The sequence below is a fragment of the Pangasianodon hypophthalmus genome, chromosome 14 (assembly GCF_027358585.1).
Source record: "Pangasianodon hypophthalmus isolate fPanHyp1 chromosome 14, fPanHyp1.pri, whole genome shotgun sequence".
In the NCBI taxonomy this organism is placed as follows: domain Eukaryota; kingdom Metazoa; phylum Chordata; class Actinopteri; order Siluriformes; family Pangasiidae; genus Pangasianodon; species Pangasianodon hypophthalmus.
In genome coordinates, this window is record NC_069723.1 from 8,969,541 (window position 1) to 8,995,995 (window position 26,455).

Consider the following 26,455-nt stretch of genomic DNA (forward strand, 5'->3'; position numbering starts at 1 on the left):
GTGAAGCGCAGTTAGTGTGGGCTGCCACTCGGTGAAGCAGTGTGTGTGTGTGTGTGAGTGTGTGTGTGTTTGGCTTCAGCCACGTCTCTATCACAGCTCACTGAGTCAAAGTCTGAGATTTTTGAGTTTACAACTTTTTGTTTGTTTGTGTGGTAGTCGAGGGGTTTCTCTTATAAAACTGACGTGAGAACATGGACGCAGAGCTTTAAAAAGAACCCCTGTGAGGTTTGTTTGTTAGTGTGTGTGTGTGTGTGTGTGTGTGTGTGTGTGTGTGTGTGTGTGTGGGAACTCAGGGGAATGAGGCGAATCGGTTCACCGCCGCTTCACTCGGAGACGCTTGTGTGGCTCAGCTCTGTGCGCTCTGCGTTTTGAGGGCGCGTTCTCGCCTCGCTTGGGGATGTTGGCGCGGTTCGGGTCGCAGGGGTCAGTTGGAGTCATCTTGTACCTCTGGGCTTTAGTGCTCAGGGCTGGTTTGTGCTCCGAGCTGAAAGTCAGGGTTCGACTCGCTGATGGCCGGATCACTGAGGAGCTGCTGGAGGCGGACAGTGAGAGAGACTCCATCACACTGGAGTACAGGCAGGCTGACGGCACACTCATCACTTTCGTGGCAGACCTTAAACAGGTGAGATGAGGAACACATACACACTAATACACACACACACACACACAACACACATTACTCACCATCAAGGCAGATGACTACCCTTCTTTAGAGTTACTCTGTTGTTGTTATTATTATTATACTCTATTATGTAGAGTTGGAGGGGGGCATGGTGCCATAGTGGTTAGCACATTTGGCTTGGTTGTGGGTTTGAATCCCGCCTCCGCCCTGTGCGCCCGGTGCTCGCCTGCTCTCCCAGTGCCTTGGGGGTTTCCTCCGGGTACTCCGGTTTTCTCCAAAGACATGGATTGTAATCTGATTGGCATTTCCAAATCACCCATAGTGTGTGAGATTGTGCCTTGCGATGGGTTGGCACCCTGTCCAGGGTGTCCCCGCCTTGTGAATAGGCTCCAGGCGCCTGGCAAACCTGTGTAGGATAAGCGGTACAGAGAATGGATGGATGGATGGATGGATTATGTAGAGTTATTATGGATGCAACATACTACACTAATGCTGCGGTTTATGCACTTTAGTGCAAAACAACCTAAAGAAGCTGTTCCTTACATTGTTCATTCATTCATCTTTAGTAATCACCTTATCTTGGTCAAGGTCATGGTGGATCCTATCCTGGGAACAGTTCTTTGCACCATTCACACTTACACACTCACACACTCTTATCACTTACTCCACACTCACTCACAAGTTTTTGTTCACGGGTGAAGATCCTTCTTTATACCCATTATGCCAAAGTCCAGTATCTTTGAGGCATATTTTAATGGACTGCGATGGCTTCAACTCCTCTAGGACTCTTCTTTTATTCAATTGATTAATATGAAAAGATTTTTAATGAAGTAAGGCCAGATTCAGATTTAGATTTTTTACTTTTTAAAAACGTTTGTAATTTGCTACAGTTTAACCTGTTTCTCGCCATGAAAATAGCCATGGTAGCTGGCATGGTGTTAAATTATAAACAAACAAACAAACACTGCTCGCTTCGCCATTCATGGCTTGTTGGATTAAAATATGCCATCTTCGATATCAGGTAACTACACCTGCAGTAGTTCCTCTCTATCACATGACCTGGGAAAGATTCTAACTGACCAAAATAATATAATACCGTTCAAAACTATGAGTGGAAAATGTAAAAATTGAGTACACTGTATATGTCTGAACTATGGAAATTCCAAAATGCAATATATTTAAGTCACAGAATAGTCACACAGGACTCTACAGCCTAATTCTGATGTCTCAATCAGTAGACCTTAGCTGAGGTAATTATATCACAAGTACAGTACTGTGCAAAAGTCTTAGGCAACCTGTTTTTTTATAGTGCAAACATTGTTATAGATTTTTATTTTATGACTTCTACTTCATTGAGTCTGTCCAAAAACATTTTAGATTTCCAAACATTTGTTTCCCAGCACAAAATTAAATGTTACAGAAAAATGTTTGTCAGTAAGAAAGCAGCATATTACATAAGAGACCACTTTTCAGACAAAAAAACATAATAAAGGCTGCTGGGTTTTGCTGCAGAAATAAGAAGCAAGTGTGACAGTCAAAGTCTCCAGAAGAACTGTGGCTGCTTCTGTAAGACGCTCAGTAACACTTACAGCTCATTTCCTTATAAAACTGCACTAATTGTACCTGAGACTACTAACTTTATTTTAAGCAAAGGGTCGTCACACCAAATATTGACTTTGTTTCATTTATTACTGTTTACTGCTCTTTATAGAATTCTTTTTTATGTAGAAACATTTAATTTCATTATTTTGAAGGCATCTTTGCTCTACAGCATTTCTTTGCATGTGCCTAAGACTTTTGCACAGAACTGTATATGTGCCTTGACTTGCTCTTAATATTAAGGACCCAGATGTTTTTCCTTTAAAAAAAAAAAAAAAAAAAGTTTTATAAAGTGTATTGGTGCACTCTTAAAAATAAAGGTGCCACAAAAAATGCTATTTCGAGCAACACAGAAAAAGAACCATATGGTTCTTTAAACAGCTTTTTTAGTGGAGGATGCTTTAACCATTTTCAATGATTTCAGTTATTTCCCTTTAGAAAGAATTCTCTAAATAATACAAATATATATGGTGGGAAGACTTAAAATGTTATTTATGGAAACAAAAAGGGTTCATCTTTAGCAAGAAGTTCTGCCTGAACCCTTCTCTGAAAAGAAAACCATCTGTGGTAGGGTTTAAGGGTTTTCCCATAAAGAACTCTTTAGAATGCTAGAAGAAGCCTTTTTTTCCCTAAGAGTGTAGACATTTCGAAATGGCTGGGGCAACTGAAAACTGTCCGTGATGTACACCTTGATGAATCTTATTAAGGCTGCGCAGTCACCTCACAGCTCAATGCTCCCCGGTTCGATCCTGAGCTTGGGTTACTGTCTATGGATGTTCTTCTCGTGTCTGTGTGGGTTTCCTCTGGGTTGTCTGGTTTCCTCCCAACTCGCAAAAACATGCCATTTGGTGGATTGGCTATGCTGAATTGTCCCTAGGTGTGAATGAGTGTGTGAATATGTGTGTGCCTTGTGATGGACTGATGGCCCATTCAGTGTGTGTCCCCGCCTGCAGATCCACCATGAACAGGATTAAGCAGTTACTGAAGATGAATGAAAGAAAGAAAGAAATTAGTGTAATGATTCCTAGGCCAAGAAAACCAACTAGTCCTATACCCTGCATCCCAGTTGTCTACCTATGACTGCAAGTCTGGTTATCCCACATCCCACCTTCTGTCACTTTTTCCATCATGCGGCCAATATAGGATGCGTGTTACAAAAGAATCTGTGAATTTCATTTCTTTTGAGAACTCACAGATGCTATTCCATGGATTAGGTCATATCTGAGCTTGTGGCACTAAGATCTCCATGTTTCCAGCTTCACCCAAGGCTAGTGCTCACCAGCTTTCCTTCTAGAGATGTACCTCCTTCCCACTGGCTTTAGCTTCAGCCTGCCTCTGCAATGCCTGATTGAGCGACCTCTCCAAAACACTCAGTTTTCTGAGATGTATTAAATCTTGTGCTGGACCAGAGTGTAATTTATGGTTGGTGAACAGTACTCTATTTATCACTTGTCCATTTATCAAACTTTCCTTAAAAGAATGATGGCAGTGTGATATTACATTGTGATCTGTGTTCAATAACCATTATGGACGCTGAGGGTACGTTTATAAATGTGATGAATTTACGAACTTTAACCCTCATTTGAAAGTGTAGAGCAGTTTATCTCCTGCAGTAGGAATGCTGTCAGAGTCATTTTCTTTTCACTCAGCCTCTTTCTTTTTCCACTTTTTATCAGTTCCACACAGTCTCCTTCTCCCTCACATGTGTTTCTCATCTATGTCATCTGCAAGGATTTATGGAAACTTGAATTAACTCTGACTTGCAGCTGCCTTCTTGGATTTACTGCGTACTGGTTAGCGAGTAATTTTACGGCAATGCCAAAAGATAGACTTTCATACAGTCAGACAATGCTGCGTGTCAAGTAGCTGCGTGGACACCAGGTCTCAAGGCACGACTGGGGCTGCTGAATGAACTTTCATGCACTTTCATTTGAACAGGTCCCAGGTTTTTTCACTTACTGTTATAACAAAATGACACTTATCTCATCAGTCTTTATGTGGGAGAACAAGTTTTGTTCTCTCCATTATTTCAACTGTGCCAGTTAAAGCTTAGCAGTGAAAGTGTTTGCCAAAATTGCTTCAATTCAGTACTTTGCCCAGATGAATAAAGTTGTAAAGTTATATAGAAATGTTTATTCATTAACTACAGAATAACCATTGTACGCTTGGCATGATCAGTTTTGTCAAACACAAGTTTTCTTCAATGATAGTCTTATGAGGATTGGGAAACATTGAACTTTGCAGTGTACAGGAATTGTGATTTGTCTTCTTGGCAAATACATTTGGCTGGGAATCAAACAGGACACAGATAAATCTAACAAACTGTAATCCTGTGTATATTTATTAAGTCCTTCAACTTTTGTTCTATATAGGAGGGGTTTACAAATTCAGGCATTTTCTTTTGCTAAACAGGAAGGCTTGGAAGAAATTATATAAGGTCTTATGGCTGCACAGTATTTTGGGTAATTATTGTCTTAATTACAATCTGCAACAGAAATCACAATTTTTTTTTTTTTGCTGGGTGTGTAATCCTGAGGACTGTTTTGTGAGTGTCGGATATTACTGCTTATAATCTAATGCTTCTAAAAGTGCTAAGGTATAAAGTGTGTATTTAATAGAATTCAAGACATATCACTGTCAATATAAGCACAACATATGTAAGGAATATATATTTATATATATATGTATAGATATTGTTACCACCCTCAAGTGGATTATTTTCCTATAACAGTGCATCCTGAAATGTTAATTCCAATGATTCACCAATAATTTGTCATTTATTAATGAACCACACATTAAGCATTTTTACCAATAACTATAACAAATATAAACTATAATCCTGCTTTTTATTAATGATGATATTAATGATTTATATGTTTTTCTTTTGTTAATTAACACGTTTTTAACAGTGTAATATTAGCCTTAGATCATGTGTCATGTCCTCAACAGAAGTCCTTTTGAATGAATTGTTACTATAGAAATGGTTAGAAATGTTATAGAAAATTGGTCAGTACCTTCTGACCGATCAGACTTGGGAACTGCATAACAGTTTGGTACAAGTTTTGTTAATATTCTGTATGCTTATTGCATAAACGATCTCCGAAGTGTTTGTAGCTGTGTCCTGGGTTTTGCATAATCAGATGCCATCCTGCTATTGGTGGATTTTAGACAAGTGTCATAGCAGCACTTGCACTGAAATTTTAAGCAAAATTTTAAGACACTTTGCTGTGTTTGCCAGAACTTTGTCATTGGCTGTCTTTGGTCTCAGTGGCAGAAAATCCGCCACCAGTAAGCAGGTCACATTATGTGATCTAAGACTACTGTTCGATTGTGCCTGCGAGAGCACAATCGGGCCAAATATTGTACAGTGTAACGCCGGCTTTAACTATAATGAATAATCTATGAAAGAAATAACTGTTTTCTGTTGTATTAAAATGATAGAATCATAAAGTGTGATAAAATAGGCTGAATAATAATAATATTAAGTACTGTATTCGTAATTATCCTTTCAGCCCTTATTGCACAACCCTAGTCTATACCAGCCCGCACTGCTTCTGGGTAATTGGGATCCATCAAAGGAAGGCAGAGGTGTCTGGGGAAACGGGGCATTAATGTCACAGAGTCACAAGAATGTGCTATAAAGACGCGAGTGTGAATGCTCACACTGGCATTGTCTTAAATCACTCTTTTATCTACTTCTAGCTGTATCATGTTTCTAGGTTCCTTCCCTCTCTGCCTTTAGGCTGTTTAATATCTAGGCTGTCTTCAAAAGGAAGACGCAGTTATGGAAAAAGCCCACACAGAAAGCGCTGATGAATGTGAATTGATTCATTTCACCTCACACCCACTGCTGAGTGTAGTAGTTGGCCCTTTCTGCATCTCCACATTGGGGTATCCTTGAAATACTTGGCAGTGACCCATCCCTTCTTCTTTTACCGAAGCTACAAACTCTATCTCGCAGTAACCTTGGCCATGGTGCTGGAACCTCGCACATTGTCAGTACGAATGTAATAGCTGTTTTTTCATTCAGTTTTTAAAAACGTCTTGCTGTTTTCTGGCTTTCCATTTCCACTCCTGAGACCTTGTAAGCCCGGTACTCTAGTAATGCATTGACAAATGACTTACATTTACATTTATTCATTTTCTGATGCTTTTATCCACCAAAGCAGAACCCAGTGCAAACTTAAAACTGTTGGAGGAGCCGATACAGTGATTCAAGAGCCACAAGTAACAACTTTTAGAAACAAATGTTAAGAAAGTTAAATAGCCGTAGCTAAACACCAGCATTGGGCCAAGTGCTAGTACTCCATAGTGCTATAAACACTACTCGTAAAGCTGTCAAATTATGAAAGATATAATCTTAATCTCACCTTGAGCAGAGCACTACTACGTAACATGCTAAGTGACTGCAAAGGTGGTCAATAAAATCGGTGCATTATCTTGGCAAGTAGCAAATGACTGATCCAGTACCAGGGAATGTCGGTAGTTGAGCTTTCCTCAGACTATGCTTGAATCATTGCATGGCTTGCCAGAATCATTTCATTGTTGACTGTGTAGTAAGAGTTTTATCTCTGCATGTTCATGTGCTAACATATCTATATGGGCTGCCTGCCATTATCCCACTCTTGTGTGAGAACAGGAAATGCAGGAGGTGGAGTAACAGTCACATTCATTAGAGTAAACCCCCCACACAAACATGTTTATTGCCTGAGCAGTTTGTGTTCTCTGTCTGGATGTTGAATTCTCCCAGGCTGTGGTGTCACTTGCAGGAACATGCCGTGGGTGTTTTGTGCTCGTGTCACTCTTTCCTGGCATGGAGGGATGTGTCTTTAGGTGCCTTCCACTTAGGCAATATGAAAAGTAACTTTGTGCTGCTGAGTCACTCTATTGTCAGTTCCACAAATCTAATGTGACTATGACTTCACATGAAGTTCTGGTGAATGTGAGTAATGTAAAAAACGGAATAGATACTGCAACATTTCTAGTAAACCCTTTGTGATCTTAGGTCATTTATGTAAAATAGGCATTATTGGCACTTCCTCACCTATTAGTCTGTTTGCCTCGACTGAATCTTTTAATCTGGCTCAACTGGGTTTGACAATGCACAAACGATTTAAGCAGGCCGTTTGGCTGGGAATCAAACAGGGAACAGATAAATACAACAAACCGGATTCCTGTGTATATTTATTAGGTCCTTGAACTTTTGTTCTGTATAAGGAGGGGTTTAGAAATTCAGGCATTTTTCTTTTGCTAAACCGGAAGGCTTGGAAGAGATTATATAAGGTCTTAGGGCTGCGCAGTATTTCGGTGAATTATTGTCTTAATATTACTGTCTGCAATAGAAATCACAATTATAATTATTATTATTATTATTATTATTATCCTGAGGACCGTTTTGAGAGTGTCGGACATTACTGCTTATAATATAATGCTTCTAAAAGTGCTAAGGTATAAAGTGTTTTTAATAGAATTCAAGACATATCACTCTCATAAGCACAACATATGTAAGGAATAAAACATGCTGCATTGTTATAGATAATGTCGCCACCCTCAAGTGGATTATTTTCCTATAACAGTGCATCCTGAAATGTTAATTCCAATGATTCACCAATAATTACAATTTATCATTTATTAATGAACCACACATTAAGCATTTTATCCAATAACTATAATAAATATAGTCTATAATATAAACTATAATCCTGCTTTTTCTACATTTATAGTTACATTTAATGTTATGGAAAGTCCGTGAGACAGGTTAGTTCCTGTTATCACTTACATTACAGGGGCTCATTCCCTCACCAGCCTCTCTCTCTCTTTTTCTCCTCTTGAATTTGATAAGACAAAAACATGGAAACATGTCACCAAGAACCCAGAAAGCACAAACTCCTTCATCCTGAAGACTCTCCAGTGGCGGAAAACCGACTAGCCCTAACAAAGCACGGATACCTGAGACTCCTTCTGTAAAATGTTAAATAAACATCTCCTAACAGAAGGCTTTGCGATACAAATGATTTATACATTTTTCTTTTATTAAATAAAAACATGTTTTTAACAGTCTGATGTTAGCCTTAGATTATGTGTCGTGTCCACCATAGAAGTCACTGTGAATGAACTGTTACTATAGAAACAATTAGAAATGTTATAGAAATGTTTTGTCAGTACCTTCTGACCTTTAAAGCATTTATAAGCATTATCAATTTTATAAGCATTAGTCTGTTTGTCTCGACTAAATCTTTTAATCTGGTTCAATTGGGTTTGGCAACGCACAAACGATTTAAGTGGGCCAGAAACAAAACCTTTGCTGAGGTACAGTATATGTGGCCAGAAACAATAATACAGTGCAGTCAAACATTTCGCAAGGTTGGATAGAAATCAATGGAAATCAACCAAACATGCAGATTGCACTAAATAATAAGCTTGGATTTTCTTGGGGTGGACAAATCACTTGCCCCGGAGATGTAGGTTAAGTATCCAGGCTATCAGTTTTTCATTCACAGTTGCCCAGTGGACAGATGTTGATATATATCAGTTCTGAAACCCTTTTTTCTTCTTTATTTCACTCGTCCAACAACCTCAGAAAGAAAAAAACTCTACTTCCTATTGGTTTTCCCAAAATAAAACATTTTATTTGATGTTTGTTTAAATGCAACATGCTTCACATGGTTTCTACGTATGTATATTTCTCTGTGGCACAGAACCACAAGGGACAAGGACATGGTCTGGCTGTTAGTAGGAACTATTCTTACTGGGCTGAGTAATTAGCTTGAATAGACGCTAAACAGTATTTCCAGACTAAGGAATATGGGGGACATATAATATAAGGAACATTAAAAAAATTCAGCAAAATAAAGCAAAAAAACTTTACATAACTAACTAGGGCTAACACAACATACAGTCATCTTGAAAATGAGCACTCAACCATAGCACATTCGCTAAAGACTTTTTTTGCCTTTTTGTCGTGGGATCAAACAGGATATGCCAGGGATTCAAGTGCTGGCTTATTTTCCATAGTTCCATAGTCTCTGTATTGTTACACTTAATTCAGCTCGTCATACCTTTCAGGTAAATTCTGTTAGTTGCTTTTTTTCTGTCTAGAAAATTGGGATTTTGCATAAGGATAGCATGAGACTGGGCATTCTCGTGACAGTGCTGTGGTATTAATATAATAACATATTAATGAGTCTAGCAGCATTTTTCTGTTCTGAGTGCCATGAGTTACAGTTTCAGCCAAGAATTTTCATTTCAGTATATCACTAGTTAAATCGCATTCTCATAGCAGTCTGACCGCAGTCTCACATGACCTCGCAGGAAATATTGGACTAGTTGGTTTGCTTTCCCTGAGCGTGATTACTGTGCTCACAGCTGCCTAAACAAACCGAGTGGGTTTGATTCAGACAGAAAGATCTCTGCACTCTTCTAACCAGTTTGGTGAAGAATTATTTTCCCATCCATTGTGCCAACTGCAGGCGCTTTCCCCGAGGACACTTCAGTGGCTCCATTCACCATACGCTGATATCTTTATTCAGGCTAGAGCCAAGCCTTGTTGGCCTTTTGAGCGCTGCAGATAATGAAAGAGTCCTGATCCCAGAGAATGGTAGATGCAGCTAAGCGCACTGACTCCTCGTGACCCAGTACTCTGAAACACATTCCACCTGTGACAGTGATGGAGTATGTTGTGTTAAGTTAGAGCCGTCATTCATGATACCACGTTGTCACTCCTGATTGTACCCAAATCCTTTAATATGCTGGTGGTCTGATATATATTTGGTTTTGTATGTACATAATCTAAACAGTTATTGTTCTCATTTAATGTTTTTTTTTTTTAAAAAGAAAATGAGACTGTGAAGAAACCCTGATCACCACACAATCTCCTTCATTGCTCAACCACAAGAGTTTTGCAACCGCCAACATTTTGGCCAGTGGTTTTATATTTGGTACTACATTTCTAACAAAGTGCCTTTGTAGAAATGAAAATGCTTCAGCAGGAAGAATGCGGTGTTCCTGAAGTTTAAATACCTCATATGCGTACCTCCTCCACTCTCTAGCATCACCCCCTCTTTCTCTTGTGCAACAGTTTGGCATGATAAGCAATGTTGAAATATTGATCTGAGTGTGTGGATATTATGAAACCTGTTTCATGAACTTGATTTACTATGGAGTTTGTGCAAAAACTATAAGAGAGTTTTCCTTGAGACGGGGGATGGGGGAGTTAATTAGCCGTACTACACCATGCCGTGCCGTTGGCTGCTGTGCTCATTAGGTCCCGCTAGGTCACGCATGTTTGCGGCTGTTTGGAGGAGGAAAGGCTTCAGTAAAGCAGAACAGTTGATGTTCCATTGAGCACAAACAGGCAGTTGGCTGAAAGTAAACACTCTTCTGTTAGCCACACAAGTAGAGGCCAAAGATCACATGGCACAAAGCGGATGCTACTGGAGTGCCCTTTTCTATAATATCCCTTGTTAAATGTGACCTTACTGAAGTGCTTCTGTTGATACTTCCTCTTGTGATTTTTGCCTTTAGTGAAACGCTTCCTGATCAGTCCTGGGAAGCTTGAGTATTGCTCAGTGTTGTGATTTTTCACACCTGAGTCAGCTTTAACAATTACCACCAAGTCGTAGCAGGTCGGTCATAACAGGTAAAATGCAGACTGAGAAAGGCCGAATTGGTGTTGTTTAAGAAACCCCCAAATCTGTGTAGCTCTTTGCTTTCATTTGTGTTTTGATGTTAAGAGGGATTATGCTTTAACATGTTTCCTCCAAGCTGAGTGGTCCAGATGTGAGGGCCTTCACATTCTTGGTGTAATTAGCTTCAACTCAAGCATTTCTCGCCAGTTTGACTTCCTCCCTCTTTACGTGCTATTGTGAGGAATCGCTAGTCTTTTACAAGAAGAGTTTAAAGCCCGCCTTGCACCTGTGCCTTTTCACTGGGCCGCTTAGTCTGCCAGTGCAAATACCTTCTCTGCAGCAGAATGACTCATAATCCCCTGTGCTCCTGCGAGAGAAATGTCACACAATGCCATTTTTCTTAATTTCTCTTCGCAAGCATTAAACCACGCTAACCTTAAACATTTTAATCTCTACAGCTTTCTGCTTGCCTTGCAGTTTGTTTGCTTTAGCATTTGGCTCAGTGCCACAGTTAAGTCTCAGGACTCTCTTGCTGCATATATGCTTTCAAATGACTCAACCTTTTTACCAGTCACGCAGAAAAGGAAGGCTAGGCTTTGCTAGATGAACTAAATGTTAAGACAAAAGTCAGAAACCTGGTAAAACCTGATTGTGATTTTTTTTTTTCCCACAGTTCAGCCTTGTAGCTAACTGGATGAAGGACTGTTTAAGCAGGCGGTTTTGGGGTGTCAGGTGAGCGGGCCTCATCACACAGGCTTGCACTGTGAGGGGACAGGAAAACAGGAAGTGCAGCAAGCTCTCCTGGGATGTTCCAGAGAAAGCTGCATTATATTTGATAAGGGGTGGCTGTGTGTCCACTGAGAGAGGTGTTCACACTTTTAAAACACTCATACTTGACAGAAAGAGTGGAAAATCAAAAAGTGTGTGAATACCAGTGTGCCCTGAAGGTAATCTGGGTTCAGCGTTTCTCTGTAATGTGTTGTTCGTCTACATGTACTTGTGTGCGAGAGAAACCTCAGGCTGTTTAAGCAGCTTGTTTTTCTTCCATGTTCAAAGAGAGCGTTTAACAAAGACACTTAATATAACTTCCCCGTGTATTGTGTGGCAGATTTTGTCATTTAATACAAGCTCAAAGTCCTCAAACATCATTATATATCTTACATAGTAAACAAGCTTCTTAATTCCATTGCACTCTAAAGCTGATATTTTGCAAAATATCTGCTAGAGGGGGAAAAAATTAAAGCCCTGAGACCAGAATAAATTGGAGTGGAATAAAGAAACCTTCAAAGTGTGTCACTGTTTAATTAAACTCTTTAATTATACTACAGACGGGTATAGTGTGTAACATAAAATGTGGGAAATGTCATTTTACAGTTCTACAGTTATGTAGTAAATTACAGAACCAGTGCAGTCCATCAGACTGCATGTAATAAAAGAGGTAAAAAAATGAAAAGCTGTCATATGTAAGTAGTCCTTATGGCTGTAGAATACTAAAAAGTACTTGCTGACACCAAAATGCCAAGATCTTTGTGGCATTAGTCTCTGCTGATTTACTAATGACCAGCAGTGTTGGCCATTTGCAGTGCATTAGCAAGGACTCAAGACATCTTGTTTATATTGTGATATGACAAATTCCTGGCCAAAAATAATTTTCATACAGTGGAATGTTCAATATTTGACCGTATGAGGAAGTGCTGCAAGCGTACTCTTAGAATCCTCTAACTGTAGCCGTAGATGCACAAATTTCATCTAATCCCTAAGTTTGTGTGTTGAAGGTGTTGATTAATTTTCAATTACAAGGCAAATTACAGGTTTACGTTAATGCGCTACTTCTAATATGTTATTGTTTCTATTGTTTCTATAACAGTTAATTGACTGGGACGTGAATGGCAGACACTTCACGTAATCTAAACCTAATAATAAATTCATTTTTATTTTGTAATGTGATGAGCTGTGTTTTTTTTTTTTGTCTTATTAACTCCAGAAAAAGGGAAAACACAAAGCTGGTGAGGGAACGACTGTTTATCTGAGAGAACAACTGCTATAATTTAAGTGATGACAGGAACGAGCTTGTGTCACAGATGCTAAACAACTTTTAATGTAACTACAAATGATTAGAAAGTATGCTATTCATCAACGAATTACAATCTGTAATCGTTGGTAAATTTCTGTGGTAGAATAAGAATGAATCACTTTGGCACATGCTGTTAAAGGAAAATATATGGTAGCTGATGGTCCCACATGTATGCCCTGGTGGTTTCACTTCCTGGGTGTGGTTTGTGCCCAGGTCTTACTTTTTATTCACTTGGTGGTCTCATATGGGGGGCTGTGGACTTGTGCCTTGGAACTGCTGCTGTGGTTGTGAAAACTATGATGCTCATGCTGGGCATCCTTTCAGCACACTCTGTGCTGTTTGACTTTATAATATACAGTTGAAGAAGAGTAAAAATTTATAACCTCACTATTACCCATTCACCCAGAAAAGGTGGGTTCTGTTTTGAGTCTGGTTCCTCTCAAGGTTTCTTCCTTGTGTCATCTCAAGGCGTTTGTTTTTTTTTTTTATTACCACTGTAACCTTTGGTTGTAAACTGAACTCTTAAAAGATCTAATTCTACATCCGGATTTCTGTAAAGCTGCCTTGTGACAATGTCTGTTGTTAAAAGCACTATACAAATAAAATTGTATTGAATTCAAATGAATGGAAGCATTTTATCCTTCTGCTGTTGATTATTTTCCTATAGCAACACATCCTGTTGTGCTTTATACCTTACTTACATTGCATACACCACATTCCGGTTTTGAACAAGTCTTTGTCCAGTTTGTGTACAGCTGCTCATAATCTGATTGGCTATGCACACTTCCTGTATACCTGCTTATATTCAGTGGATTCCAATGGGAGTTTTGAACTCTGTGACAAAATGCACTTTTCTGCAGATTGGAAATGTTCACAGTAATTCATTATCCACAGTTTGTGGACACCTGACTGTTGCACACACTGTGCTTTTTGAACATCCCATTCCAGATATAGTCCCCCTTCTGCTGTGATAATAACCTCCACTCTTCTGGGAAGGCTTTCCACATGATTTGGGAGCAGTGCTGTCAGAATTTGTACTCATTCAGCTACAAGACCATTAGTGAGGTTGTTCAGGTCAGGTCATTCACTCCATCCTGTACAGTTGTGTGCTTCCAACTTTGGGGAAGAACCACATATGTGTATGAAGGTCAGGTGTCCACATAGTTTTGGCCATATAGTGTATTCAATGCCATGGTCCAAAATGTTCTAGACCACATTTTATGATGAAAAGTACCAGACTCTAGTACTAGGCTCATGAGACTTGTGGTAGTCTGGTGCAAGTTTAGATGGTCAAGCAGGCCATGGTGCTAAAGCCAGGATGCTAAAACTGTTCCAGCTAGTGCAGCTAGCATGGTCTTGCTGATTGCTTGCTTAATGGTCATGCTGGTGACCAGGTATGCTTATATGAGCTGATTTTCAGCAGTAGGCCTGGCAGGGAAACATGGCTCAGTATGTGTTGGCTTGTTAAAGTGATGGGAATGAGCAGAGGCTGTGCTGGCTGAAGTTCACTGTGGCTTTGCACTGGTGTGTGTGGAATGGGTGTAGAGTTGTCTGCTGTGTGCTGGACCTATAAAAGAAGCGCCAATTCAAACAGAAGTAGGGGAAACGTTCTCTGCCAACAGGAGACGCTGCACATATGCTGCTACATTTCTTACTCCAGTAGAGTGTGATAAGACTTTATCACTTCTTTGGAAATGTTGTTAGGTTTGGTTCCTTGTCTACTGTGTATCAGCTTATTGAAAAGTATTTTATCAGTGGTGATTGATATAGGTATTATTGTGGCTGTTATTAAGTTATGAAGAATTTGTTGAAGTTAATGTTGTTCAGAATAGCCTACTGTTGTAAGAGTAGGGCTTTGCACTACTCTTCTGTCTTTTTTGTACTTGATAATCGATCCACTGTTTTATTTCAGGTTGAGAGAATGTGTGAGCATTTGGAGCTGTGTGGTGAGACATGCCAAGCTCTGCTGGTAGCTGGCACTCTACTAGCAGTTAGACAGACACTGGCGTATTTCAAACAAACACTACTCAGAGGATCAGGCCCCTGATGTTTTTCTTGCTTTCGGAGATGACACCCAACCAGTGAATTCAATGAAAATAAACCTGCTGTGCGTCATGGTTTGTGTTTAGTCTCGTGACCAGCCCCTCTGTATTTGTAAAAGCTGATGTTTTACAAAGGTGGAGCTGAGGGTGTCCGTTGTGGCAGTATTTGCTACAGTGTGTGTGTGTGTGTGTGTGTGTGCGCGTGTTTGCGTGCGTGTGCATGAGAGAGAGACAGAGAGAGAGAGAAAGAGAGAGAGCCTGAGCCCGTGTATGCATGTGATCCCCAAGTTTTCCCCGAGTATGTTTGAGGAGTGTACAAAAAAAATTATAAACAGCCAACAGATGAAAATAGTGCCTATCATTTTACAAAAATGCGTGCACAAAAGTGACTTATGGAACTGCGCAATCAGTCCGCATTTCAGAAGGAATTCTTCTATATGAAAGCAAACCTGTGATTAAGAGCCCTGCCCACAAATGAGCCCAGAATCGGCCCTAAGTGCAGACCTGAGTATTGGGACCAAATCAAACTCACTTTCTGTGTGCGTGTGCGTGTGTGTGTGAATTTGTCTTTGTGTTAGTGTTTGCTTCTTTGTGTGAGTGTGTATGAGTCTTTATGGGAATCTGTGTTTGTGGGTATGTGTGCATGCTTGTGTGTGAGTCTGTGTTTGCATGTGAAACTGTGTACATCTGTGTGTGTGTGTGTGTGTGTGTGCACTAGAGGGAGAAAGAGAGATAGACAGAAAGGCTGAGGAAGAGGCTGACCAAGTGAGAGAGATGGACAGAGAAAGGGGCTGAGAGACAAGTGAGATATGGGGTGGTTAAGATGAGGACCAGCAGGCTGCATTGTTTATTCACTGGCTTTGACAGGGGACTGAAACTGGAGTCCACAGTGGAAACATGAATAAGACATATACTTTAAGATAACAAGAGGAAATTGTCAGGCAGTGAAGATACGGCTTTTTGTATAACGGCAATGATGAGATCTCTGATATGAGCGTAATGTAATAGAAGGCTAGACTGATGTGTTGTCACCAGGCAGAGCAGAGTAATAATGGGTCTGTGTCTTTCCTCTGCATTTATGCCCACTGTCAGGGCAATTAATTCCTTTCTCATTCCCATCTTCATGACTGGGAGGTCTTCTTTCTTCTCTTGTGTTCCACTGATTGTTCTGTCATCTGAGACATGTGTCTCCATGAGTCGTGTTTCGTGGCACCATGGTCTCTTTACGGACCAGTTGTTCCCACCACCAACGTGAAGAATCTGGACGTTTTGATCAGCGTTCAAATGAAATAGCAGAAAAGGCTGAGGGTTTCTTGGCTGCCTGTGTGTCTGGACTGCAGGGAGATATCTGCTAACTGCATGCAGAGGTGTATTGTTATTGCTCTGACATTGAAACGTTCTCTGCGGAAAGTTGGAGATGATTAAGCTCCAGAGCAAACAAACGTCAGCTGGTCTCTGTTAGTTTTGATTGTGCAGGAAGAGCAAGGCTCTTGAAGCCACTCTCCTTCTGCTGGTCTTATGCTCAGAGAGCTTGGGGTGTGTGTGTGTGTGTGTGTGTGTGTGTGTGTGTGTGTGTGTGTGTGTGTGTGTGTGGGACAGACAGTTGATGAATGAATAGACAGGTCTCTGCTCTCGCTCTTGTCTGTGGCTTCCCATCATTCCCTCACATGGAACTCTTTATAGGTATAGGAGCCATGCCAGGGTTCCGGTCGTGTTGCCAGTGGTAACCCTGTAATGTTCTGAAATATACAGTGCCTCTCCACTGCTCCGGCTCAGAGCGCAATAAATCTGTAATTTACACTCTGAATCTGACTGCAGTCTCTTCGCTTAAAGGCAAATTTGAAAGCAAGCCCGTGGCCTCACACTTTACCAAGAACTTTTAGTCAGTCAAAAGCCAGACATATTCACCATTTACATACTGTATACTGCATGTGTGTGTGTGTGTGTGTGTGTGTATATGTATATATATATATATATATATATATATATATATATATATATATATATATATATATGGTATGTGTACTGTGGATTTGTGCTTTGGGCCATTAGCATACTGGAAGGTGAAATTTTTCTTCATTTTCACCTGCCTAACAGAGGCCTGCAGGTTTTGTGCCAAAATAGATTTGGAGCTATATATGATTCACTCTATCTTGATCAGAGCCCCACTTCCTGCTGAAAAGCAGTAGCCCCACAGCATGATGCTGCCACCACCATGCTTCACTAGGCAAGCCGTCTTGTTTTTGCACAAAACATATCTTTTAAAATTGTGCCCAAAAATTTCTACCTTGATCTGGTCAGACCATAACACATTTTACCACATGGTTTGGGGTGATTTAGGTGGGCATGGAATTTTTTTCCCCCCGTGAGATAGGGCAATAAAGAATGGCTTCAGAAGAAGAAGACCAACAATTTGGAATGGCCCAGTCAGAGCCCAGCCCTAAATCTTATTGAAAACCTGTGGAATGACTCGCAAAGAGATCTCCTCTCAATTTGACAGATCCGGAGCATTTTAGGAAGAGTGGAATAAAATTGCCAAGTTAAGATGTGCTAAGTTGGTAGACTCTTCCTCAAAAAGACGGGGTGTTGTATTAGAAGCAAAAGGTGCTTTAACAGATTTTTATTTAAGGGGTATACACACTTGTGCAACCAGATTATTGTAAGTTTTTTCTTTTTCTCACCTAAATGTTTCTATTTGTTTTTCACTTGAATTTTGTTGATTGCTTTTTCACATCAATGGTAAAAGGAAAAAGACTGGATGTGATTTACTTGTTTTCATTTTTTTTTTACTTCACAAAAACCTGGAATATTAAAAGGGGTGTGTAGACTTTTTTATATCCACTGTAGGTATTACTGTCATATACGAATGTAAAAATAATGCAGTATAGCCAGAGGTATTATTTGCAGTGTGTAATGATGTTATGTGGTATGACTTGATAAAATATGTATGACGGTCTTGAAAAACCCGTCTGATGTCACTGTGGTTGAATTCTGGCAACCAGCCAAAAGTGACAGAAATTTGCCAGTAATATACTCTGAAATATCAGTTTTAAGAAAGCATGAATATATTTTGCCAAAGTGGTGTGGAGATTTTATTACTTAGGTTGATTTGTAACCTTGCCTTGGATATCACAGTGGTAAAAACAATCTGCCTAAAGATGTCTAAAACCTTGTTAGCTAAATTTGCTTTCCTCACACAGTGAATGTCAGATTTTTAACTGCATGCCATAGTGTAATCAATTTAGAGCAATTCTCAAAATGCCTACCATGCTCCTGCGTCGTCATCATCAAAACACAGAAGAGCACTTACACACACTGTACAGATGATAGCGGACAAGGTTTTACAATGTTTAACATGTTGAAAAGAACTGCCTTTTTTCCCCACAATGATGTTAGCATGAACAGAGATCAGTCGAGTGAAGAGACGAAGATGTGTTTAAATGTCGTGAGTGACTTTTACCTCAGGCAACGAGACAGGTTATCAGCATTGTCCATGTGAGTATCTGACATGATCGAAGTGATAACTCATTTCTGTTTGTAAGCTTAGATTAGATTATAAGTGTAGACATTCAGAGAAATCTGTAGAAATACACTATAAGGCCAAACATTTGTGGACACCTGACCTTTTATAACCAAACATCCCCAAACTGTTGCCACAAAGTTGGAAGCACTCAATTGTATAAAATGTCTTTGTACGCTGTAGTATTACAATTTCCCTTCACTGGAACTAAGAAGCATGACAGTGCCCCTGTGTGCAAAACGAAATCCGTGAAGACATGGTTTGCCAAGGTTTGCAATGGAAGAACTCTAGTGTTCCACACAGAGCCCTGGAAAAGTGGAAAGCCTTCCCAGATGAGTGGAGGTTATAGTAACAGCAAAGTGGGGACGAAATCTGGAATTGGATGTTCAAAAAGCACTATATATATAGTGAAGGTTTTTCCCAGGCCACCACACACACAAACACACAGGCAAAATTGTTTATTTTTCTCTGTTTTTCAGGATGTGAAGATCTTCCGGGCATTGATTCTGGGAGAGTTGGAGAGAGGGCAGAGCCAGTACCAGGCAATGTGCTTCATCACACGCCTCAGCCACAATGAGATCATCTCCAGCGAGTCCATGGCCAGACTCCGGCAGGTCAGTGTCCTCCACCAGAACCACATAGCAGGCAGAAAGAAGAGAGTGCGCCTGGAAGAGTGTCTCAGAGAATGGGGTTTAAATGGACTAATAGTGATATTACAGTAGACTGAGGGATGTAGCGTGGAAATCAACATGAATAAATACCCACCCACCCAGCAGCATTTCTTTTAGCCGTTGACTCAACTGAAATAGTTTAATAAACATTTACGCTGTGTATGTTTTCTTCATTATGAAGACAGTGAAAAGAGAAACAAAGCTACAGATGAAATTTTCACAGAAATTTTGGCACCCTCCATAAAAATAAGCAAACTTGGAGCTAAAACGCACAATGTTCTATTTTGTGCTTAATCATATGAGAAGATATAGTTTTATTTTAACACAGTACTTTTTTCAGACAAAAGTTTTCTTAATTAGTGCAATGTTTTGGAAAATGTCTGTTTCAGAATTATTTGCATGCTCTATGGATGTAAGTTGGTGCCTTTTTTTTTTTTTTTTTAAATCAGACATGAACCCTAGAAATGGAAACACTGGCAAGCACTAGAAAAGGCCCTGAGGTAGAAATGTCAGCATGTCATAAATAAATGCTGTAAATGCATTGCAAAACGTGGTCTTTGTTTGTCTTGTGAGCTTTATCTGAGCGCTTGATCGCACCTACATGAAATAAAAATCTCCCACTCTCAGAAGTTTTTTGCTGCATCTCACGGAATGCCTGTCCTAAATAGTGCACTACCTAATTGTATCTGCATTTATATTCATTTATATTCAGCACTTTTAGGAACATTATACTAATACTGGGTAGGGCCTCCCTTTACTCTTAAAACAGCCTCAATTCTTTATGGCATGGATTCCACAAGATGTTGGAGACATTCCTTTGAGATTCTCGTCCATGTTGACATGATTGTATCATGCAATTCCTGCAGATTTTTCAGGTGCACTTTCATGCTGTGAGTCTCCCGTTCTACCACATACCACACATGTTCTATTGGATTCAGACACAATGACTGGGAAGGCCGCTGACACTGGACTCACTGTCATGTTCATGAAACCAGTTTGAAATGACTTTCCTTTGTAACATGATGCATTATCATGCTGGAAGCAGCCATTAGAAGATGGGTAAACTGTGGCCATGAAGGGATGCACATGGTCAGCAATAATACTCAAATAGGCTTTGACATTCAACCAATGATTGATTGGTACTAGTGGGCCCAAAATATGCCAAGAAAACATTGCCCACACCATTGCCCACACCATTACACCACCTCCACCAGCCTGGACTGTTGACACAAGCCAGGTTGGGTCCATGGATTCATGCTGTTGTTGCCAAATTCTGACCCTACCATCTGTGTGCTTCAGCAGAAATCGAGATTCATCAGACCAGGCTACATTTTTCCAGTCTTCAGCTGTCCAGTTTTGGTGAGCCTGTGCCCACTGCAGCCTCAGCTTTCTGTTCTTGGCTGACAGAAGTGGAACCGATGTGGTCTTCTGCTGTTGTAGCCCATCCGCGTCAAGGTTGTGTTGTGCATTCTGAGATGCTTTTCTACTCAAAACAATTGTACAGAGTGGTTATCTGAGTTACTGTAGCCTTTCTGTCCGATCGAACCAGTCTGACCATTCTCTGCTGTCCTTTTTCATCAACAAGGCGTTTCCATTCACAGAACTGCCACTCACTGGATGTTTTTTCTTTATTGCACCATTCTGAGTAAACTCTAGAGACTGTTGTGTGAAAATTCCAGGAGATCAACAGTTATAGAAATACTCAAACCAGCCCATCTGGCAGCAGCAGTCATGCCACAGGCAAAATCACTGAGATCACATTTTTCCCCATTCTGATGATTGATGTGAATGTTACCCATAGCTGCTGGCCCGTATCTGCATGACTTTACGCATTGCACCACTGCCAGATGATTGGCTGATTAGATAATTGCATGAATGAGTAGGTGTACAGGTGTTCCTAAGAAAGTGCTCAGTGAGCGTATATATTAATATATATTTGCAATCTTGGGGAAAAAGAAAGTACACCCTCCTTCAATTCTATGTTTTTATTAATCAGGGCCTAAATAACAGTTGTGTGGTCTTCACCAACATCTATAAACAAACAAATAACCTCAGGTTACAACAAAAACACAACAGATATTGTATATAATGTATAAAAATAATATATAAGTAGTCTACACTACATGTTTTCATAAATCAAAGTGTCAGATTTAATGAATTTTCAGTTCATTATTAGATTTGATATCCTGCCTGGTGTTCACATTGCTTTTACATTAACAGTGACAGTTTTGTACATTGACATTAACATTTCACATTACACACTGACATACACATTTCATTTCACCCATCAATGTTAAACTTGAAATTGAAGTTTTTGCAGCCAGGGGTGAACAGTAAACTCTTCACACATTTTATTGCTAACATTACACTTAATCTGATTCTCTGAATTTGTTTATTTACTTCATTTCATTTCATTTGTTTATTAACTTATTAATGTCGGGGACAGTGCAAACTTGTCTGCTAATAAAGTCACAGTGAACATAGATTGAGGGGCACTCCAAAATGAGCAAGCTAAGCTACGTTAGTGAGAGAGTTGGGAATGTGCATGACTAAGCATAGAGGTTCATTTATAAACCAGTAAGTATTTGGCTTTTCTGAAATTTAATGGGCCTAAAAATGTATTTAAAATATATTTTGAAATATTTAACAAAATACCACTTATACCTATTTAAAATTTTTTTAGTAACAATCCCATGGACCTGCTGTAATTGTGTCACTCTGTAGGCTGTATGTAATGTAGATGTGTGTGGATTTTATATTCCAATGTGGATGGCTGTTACATGATGCAGAGGGTAGACCTATAATGATGGGTTTTAGGGTCACAGCTTAAAATGTATAACCAAAATGAAGGATTAGTGTTGGTTTGAGCATGTTGGCAAATTTAGTAACTGAATTAATATTGGGTTGTGCACAGAAAAACCCACACACAATAAGGACGGCGGAGGAGAGGAGGCCGACGGAGACGCTCAGCATGAACGTGGCGGTTAATGTGACGCTAGCGTGGCAGCTGAGTGCCCTCATCTACAACACGTGCAGTGTGGCGCGCGACGCCGTGTACACGCGTGAGGCCGACATGCGCCACTGGCTGGACACAGGCAAGTGCTTCTAATTACAGCCTGCCAAAAACACACACTTCAATTGAGTCCCAAACTACTGCCATTTTCCTCTTAAAGGCTCTGGCCCAGTCATTTTCATTCTTTAGCGTCAGCACAAATGCAAATAGCAAATGCACAAACACAGAAATGTATATGTACAGTGTACCTTTTATTTCCATTGCACACAGATGTGGAGTGTTTCTAAAATGCTAGTGTTTGAAAGCAGGGCTCTTTTGAAAACTCATTCTAACCAGAAACAGCAGCTGAGAATGTAGAAGAATGTATTGTTTGCTTCCGTGGTACAGATAACACAACTATTTTTTTTTTTTTTTTTTTTTTAATTTCTTCACACAGTTATCTTAACGTGAATTATATAAATTTCTATTATGTAAATCCATACTGATTAAAAAGCACTTTACAGTTCAGCTTTCAATAAAAATGATTGTATTTTACTGTGTTCTACTCTATATTAGAGCTCACTGAATTTTGATCTAAATCTTACCTTTCTAGTTGTTGACCAGTGATGGACACTGGACAATTTATGCTTAAGCTATTTTAAAGTGGATTAAAATAACCTAGTCCATCACATCTGTAGTATGTGCAGAATTACCATGAGCAATCATTTGACACATTTCACTATACAGACTATAGGGAAAAACCTGTTATGGGCAGTTTTTGAGGCATGAATAAACATTTAATATAAATCACTATATGATGCAACACAAAACTGCAGCCATTACGCTTGAACGATTAAGGTCTTAGGATGAGACAGATATGAGAGAACATCTTACCAAAGCCTATAGTATAAATGCTCTACCTCCCAATAAATTGTACAATAAATTATTCATTCATCTTCAGTAACCGCTTTATCCTGGTTAGAGTCACGGTGGAGCCGGAGCTTGTCCCGGGAACACTGGGTGCGAGGTGGGAATACACACCGAATAGGATTCCAGTCACCATTCACACATATTAACAGGGCACCGTTCACACATATTAACACACTCATTCACAGCTAGGGGCACTTTAGCATAGCCAGTTCAACTACAAGCTTTTTTTTTGGAAGGGTTAGGAGGATGTCTGAGAACCTGGGTGAACATGTGAACATGGGTAGAGCCTGCGAAACTCCATACAGACAGTAACCCGAGCTCAGGTTCGAACCAATTTCATAATTTCGTTGTATACAAAGATATACAATGACAATAAAGGCTTTCAATTCACCATGCAACGCTACCCATTGTACCATCGTGCCTGAATAATGTTACTTAAATGTCTAGCATAAGAATTGCCCATGTGTGAAGTTCAGTGGAATCTTCTATTGGCTAAGACATCAACATTTAGCCGTAGGATGTGCTAGTAAAAGAAACAAATAATAAATAAAGCATAATTCTAATAAATAAATAATTCTTCCCTTCTGAATAATTAGTCACAACCCTGAAAGGACAAATTATATGTTTATTTCCAAATCCTTCTGAATACATAATGTGTAAAAGCTCTTTACAGAAATATATTTTGCGTAAACATTTAGTGACTAATTTGTTGACAACAACTACCCTTAGATTTCGATTATAACTGAGTTTGGAATAAACGTGTGTTCTTTTCTCAGTATAGCGAAATGTGTTTGTATTGTTTGTAGTAATCTCACATCTGCTACAGTATTGTTTTAATGGTCTGCCCTAAAATCAAAAATCTCGTTTGCAGGTATCGAGGGCTCCGTGTTTGAGACCCTACCTCAGGCTGTGGAGGCTCCTGGGCTGCAGAGCTGCCGCTCGGTAAAAGATCTTTGGCAGTCTTGTTCCTGCAGCTATAGCATGAGGCTTGAGTGGTACCCGTGCCTACTCAAGTATTGCCGCAACAAGGACCCCTTAGGCCACGGTGCCCCGTACAAGTGTGGCATCAAGAGCTGCAGCAAAGGCTATGACTTTACATACTACACGCCTCATAAACAGCTCTGTCTGTGGGAGGAGGAGACTTAGCGATGCATGCTCAGCTTCACTCAGCAAATCTCTTTTGTGATCACTTTTTGTTTGAGCCCTGAGCCATTTGAACTTGACTGTCCATGCCTGAGAGCATGTGTGACATAATCTCACACAGAGTTGAGTGTCCGGGGCTCAAGGTAAGAAGAGGAACAGCTTTGTCTGTGGGTTTCCATGCAGCAGGCCACAGCATTGATTTCAGGCATTTTTTTTATTTTTTTATTTTTAGAAATACTTTCACTATGCCTAGTGGAGGTGAAATGAGTATCTACAGAACTTGCAGATCCACTTCCTGTAGACCAAGCAACTGTGAATCAGTCAATAGTCTAACAAGCTATAATCTGTTGATTATTCAAACATTTTCAGTCAGGTTTCAGTCAAGCTATTTTCTGTTTGCCACATGTTCTAATTTATTGTTTGCAGTGGGAAATTATTGAAAAAGACTAATGCACATTTTTAGAAAGAACATGTTCCTCACTTTTTTTTTTTTTTCCAGTATTGTGTTGCCCTGAGATATCACAATCAGTTTGAGGGTGTATGGAGGACTGGGATGAGATTTCTGTTGCTGATATTTCAGTGCAATATGAAACACTGTCTTACTGTCAGGTTCTAACAATTTGTTGCACTCTGATTAAGATTAGCTTATTCAAAGGAAAAATCCACCCTGAACAACGTTGCTATTAATCTATAAAATGACATGGCATCGAAGATTTATTTTGTAATGAATTTATGAGTTAACGTCTTTAGTTTGAACTTCTTTTCTCCACGTGTTAGTCTATTACACCATGTTGATCTAGTGGGAGTTAGTCCTTGCTTCATCTCTAAGTAAGGAGAGCGATGCAGCAGCGCTTCAGTCCTTTTTAATATATTGCACTGTCTCACATCCTCATCTGTACACTCTGCTCAAACAGATCAGGTTCCAAAGCATTCCAAAGTGTAATCTCATAGATCGCTAACTAGCCAAGCTGAGTCTTTGCCGTAACTCATCGTAAGTGTGTCATATAGCTGCATTCTGGAACTTTCGAGTCCAACACTTTCTGTCTCCTCAATTGCTAGGTTGATTTTCTCATGACATGACCATCACTGGAGAATGGTGAGTGAGAAAATAAGCTCTTGTTCTTTTGTTTTTCTTTAGGACCTAACAGCAAAACATGACCGTTTGAGATTGTCGAAAATTTCTCTTCTATTAAACACCATCGTAACCACGCTAGCAATGTCCCGCTGTGATGTCATAGCAGCAGACACCTGCTAACTTATCATCGAAATATCAGAAATACAACGCTAACTAATAAATTAGCACCAGAACCACTAAACCCATCCCAGATATTTAAATATAAACATTTCAGAGTTTCAGGGTGGAGCTTTCCTTTAACACCACAATCACTGTGTGTTTCATATCTGTGGCTTTTTTGATAAGCTTGTTGGAACCACACATCACCAGTATTTTTATTTTCCTTTCTACACACATTTGGATATCTAAAGCATTTTTGCCCCCTAACTATGCATTTAATGGCCATTTTTCAAGTATATATATAAAAAAAAAAAACCAAAGTAATTGTCTGCAGTGCATGAAAAACAAGGTGCCATTTTATATTCAACACCGCCACCTCCTGGTCACAGTTTAAAAATGGCCAAGTCTTCAACAGGACATCAGTTCATCCTCTAATTACCGTAAGTGTTCTTGCCTAAAAGGTTTTAATTAAGCCAGGACATGTTTGACCTTAATCAAGCAGGACCAAAATGCTATTGCCATGAGAGGGCGCTTTGACTAGCAAAGAATTCCTTCTTTTCATTGTAACTGAGCTTATCCATAGTGATGTGTTAATTGTTTACGATACTAAAATGACTGATTCAGCTAATATAATCTGTCACAAAAAATAAGGCAGTGATGAATGTTCAATGCCAAATCATACCTGCCCAAACTGAAATTTGGGCTATTAAAGTGCCTTGATGCATCAGTGTTTACTGATTATTTTAAAGGTAGATGTTATAGAATTGTGCAAAAAAATATTTTTCTACGAAAATGTTGAATGATTATGAAATAATAATTTGAAATAAAATCTATGTTCCAGAAAGCCTTCAAAGTTGTTCTTTTGTTGAATGCAAATTATGACAAATAGGAACCTAATAAATAATAAGTTCACAAGTTCACAAGACAGATATACATTAGTAAAGCTCACAGATGGGAGAAAAAGGTAATCCTCTAATTTCTGTTCCCTACAAAGTACATTA

General features: G+C 39.5%; 1 protein-coding gene across 1 annotated transcript; it reads left to right on the top strand.

The window, feature by feature from the left end:
• oafa (OAF homolog a (Drosophila)) lies at positions 1-25,821 on the top strand. Its single transcript, XM_026924497.3, has 4 exons — positions 1-622; positions 18,964-19,098; positions 22,070-22,250; positions 23,949-25,821. The coding sequence occupies exons 1-4, from the start codon at positions 398-400 to the stop codon at positions 24,221-24,223; spliced, it is 816 nt and encodes a 271-aa protein (XP_026780298.1). The 5' UTR covers positions 1-397; the 3' UTR covers positions 24,224-25,821.
• Positions 25,822-26,455: the final 634 nt, after the last annotated feature.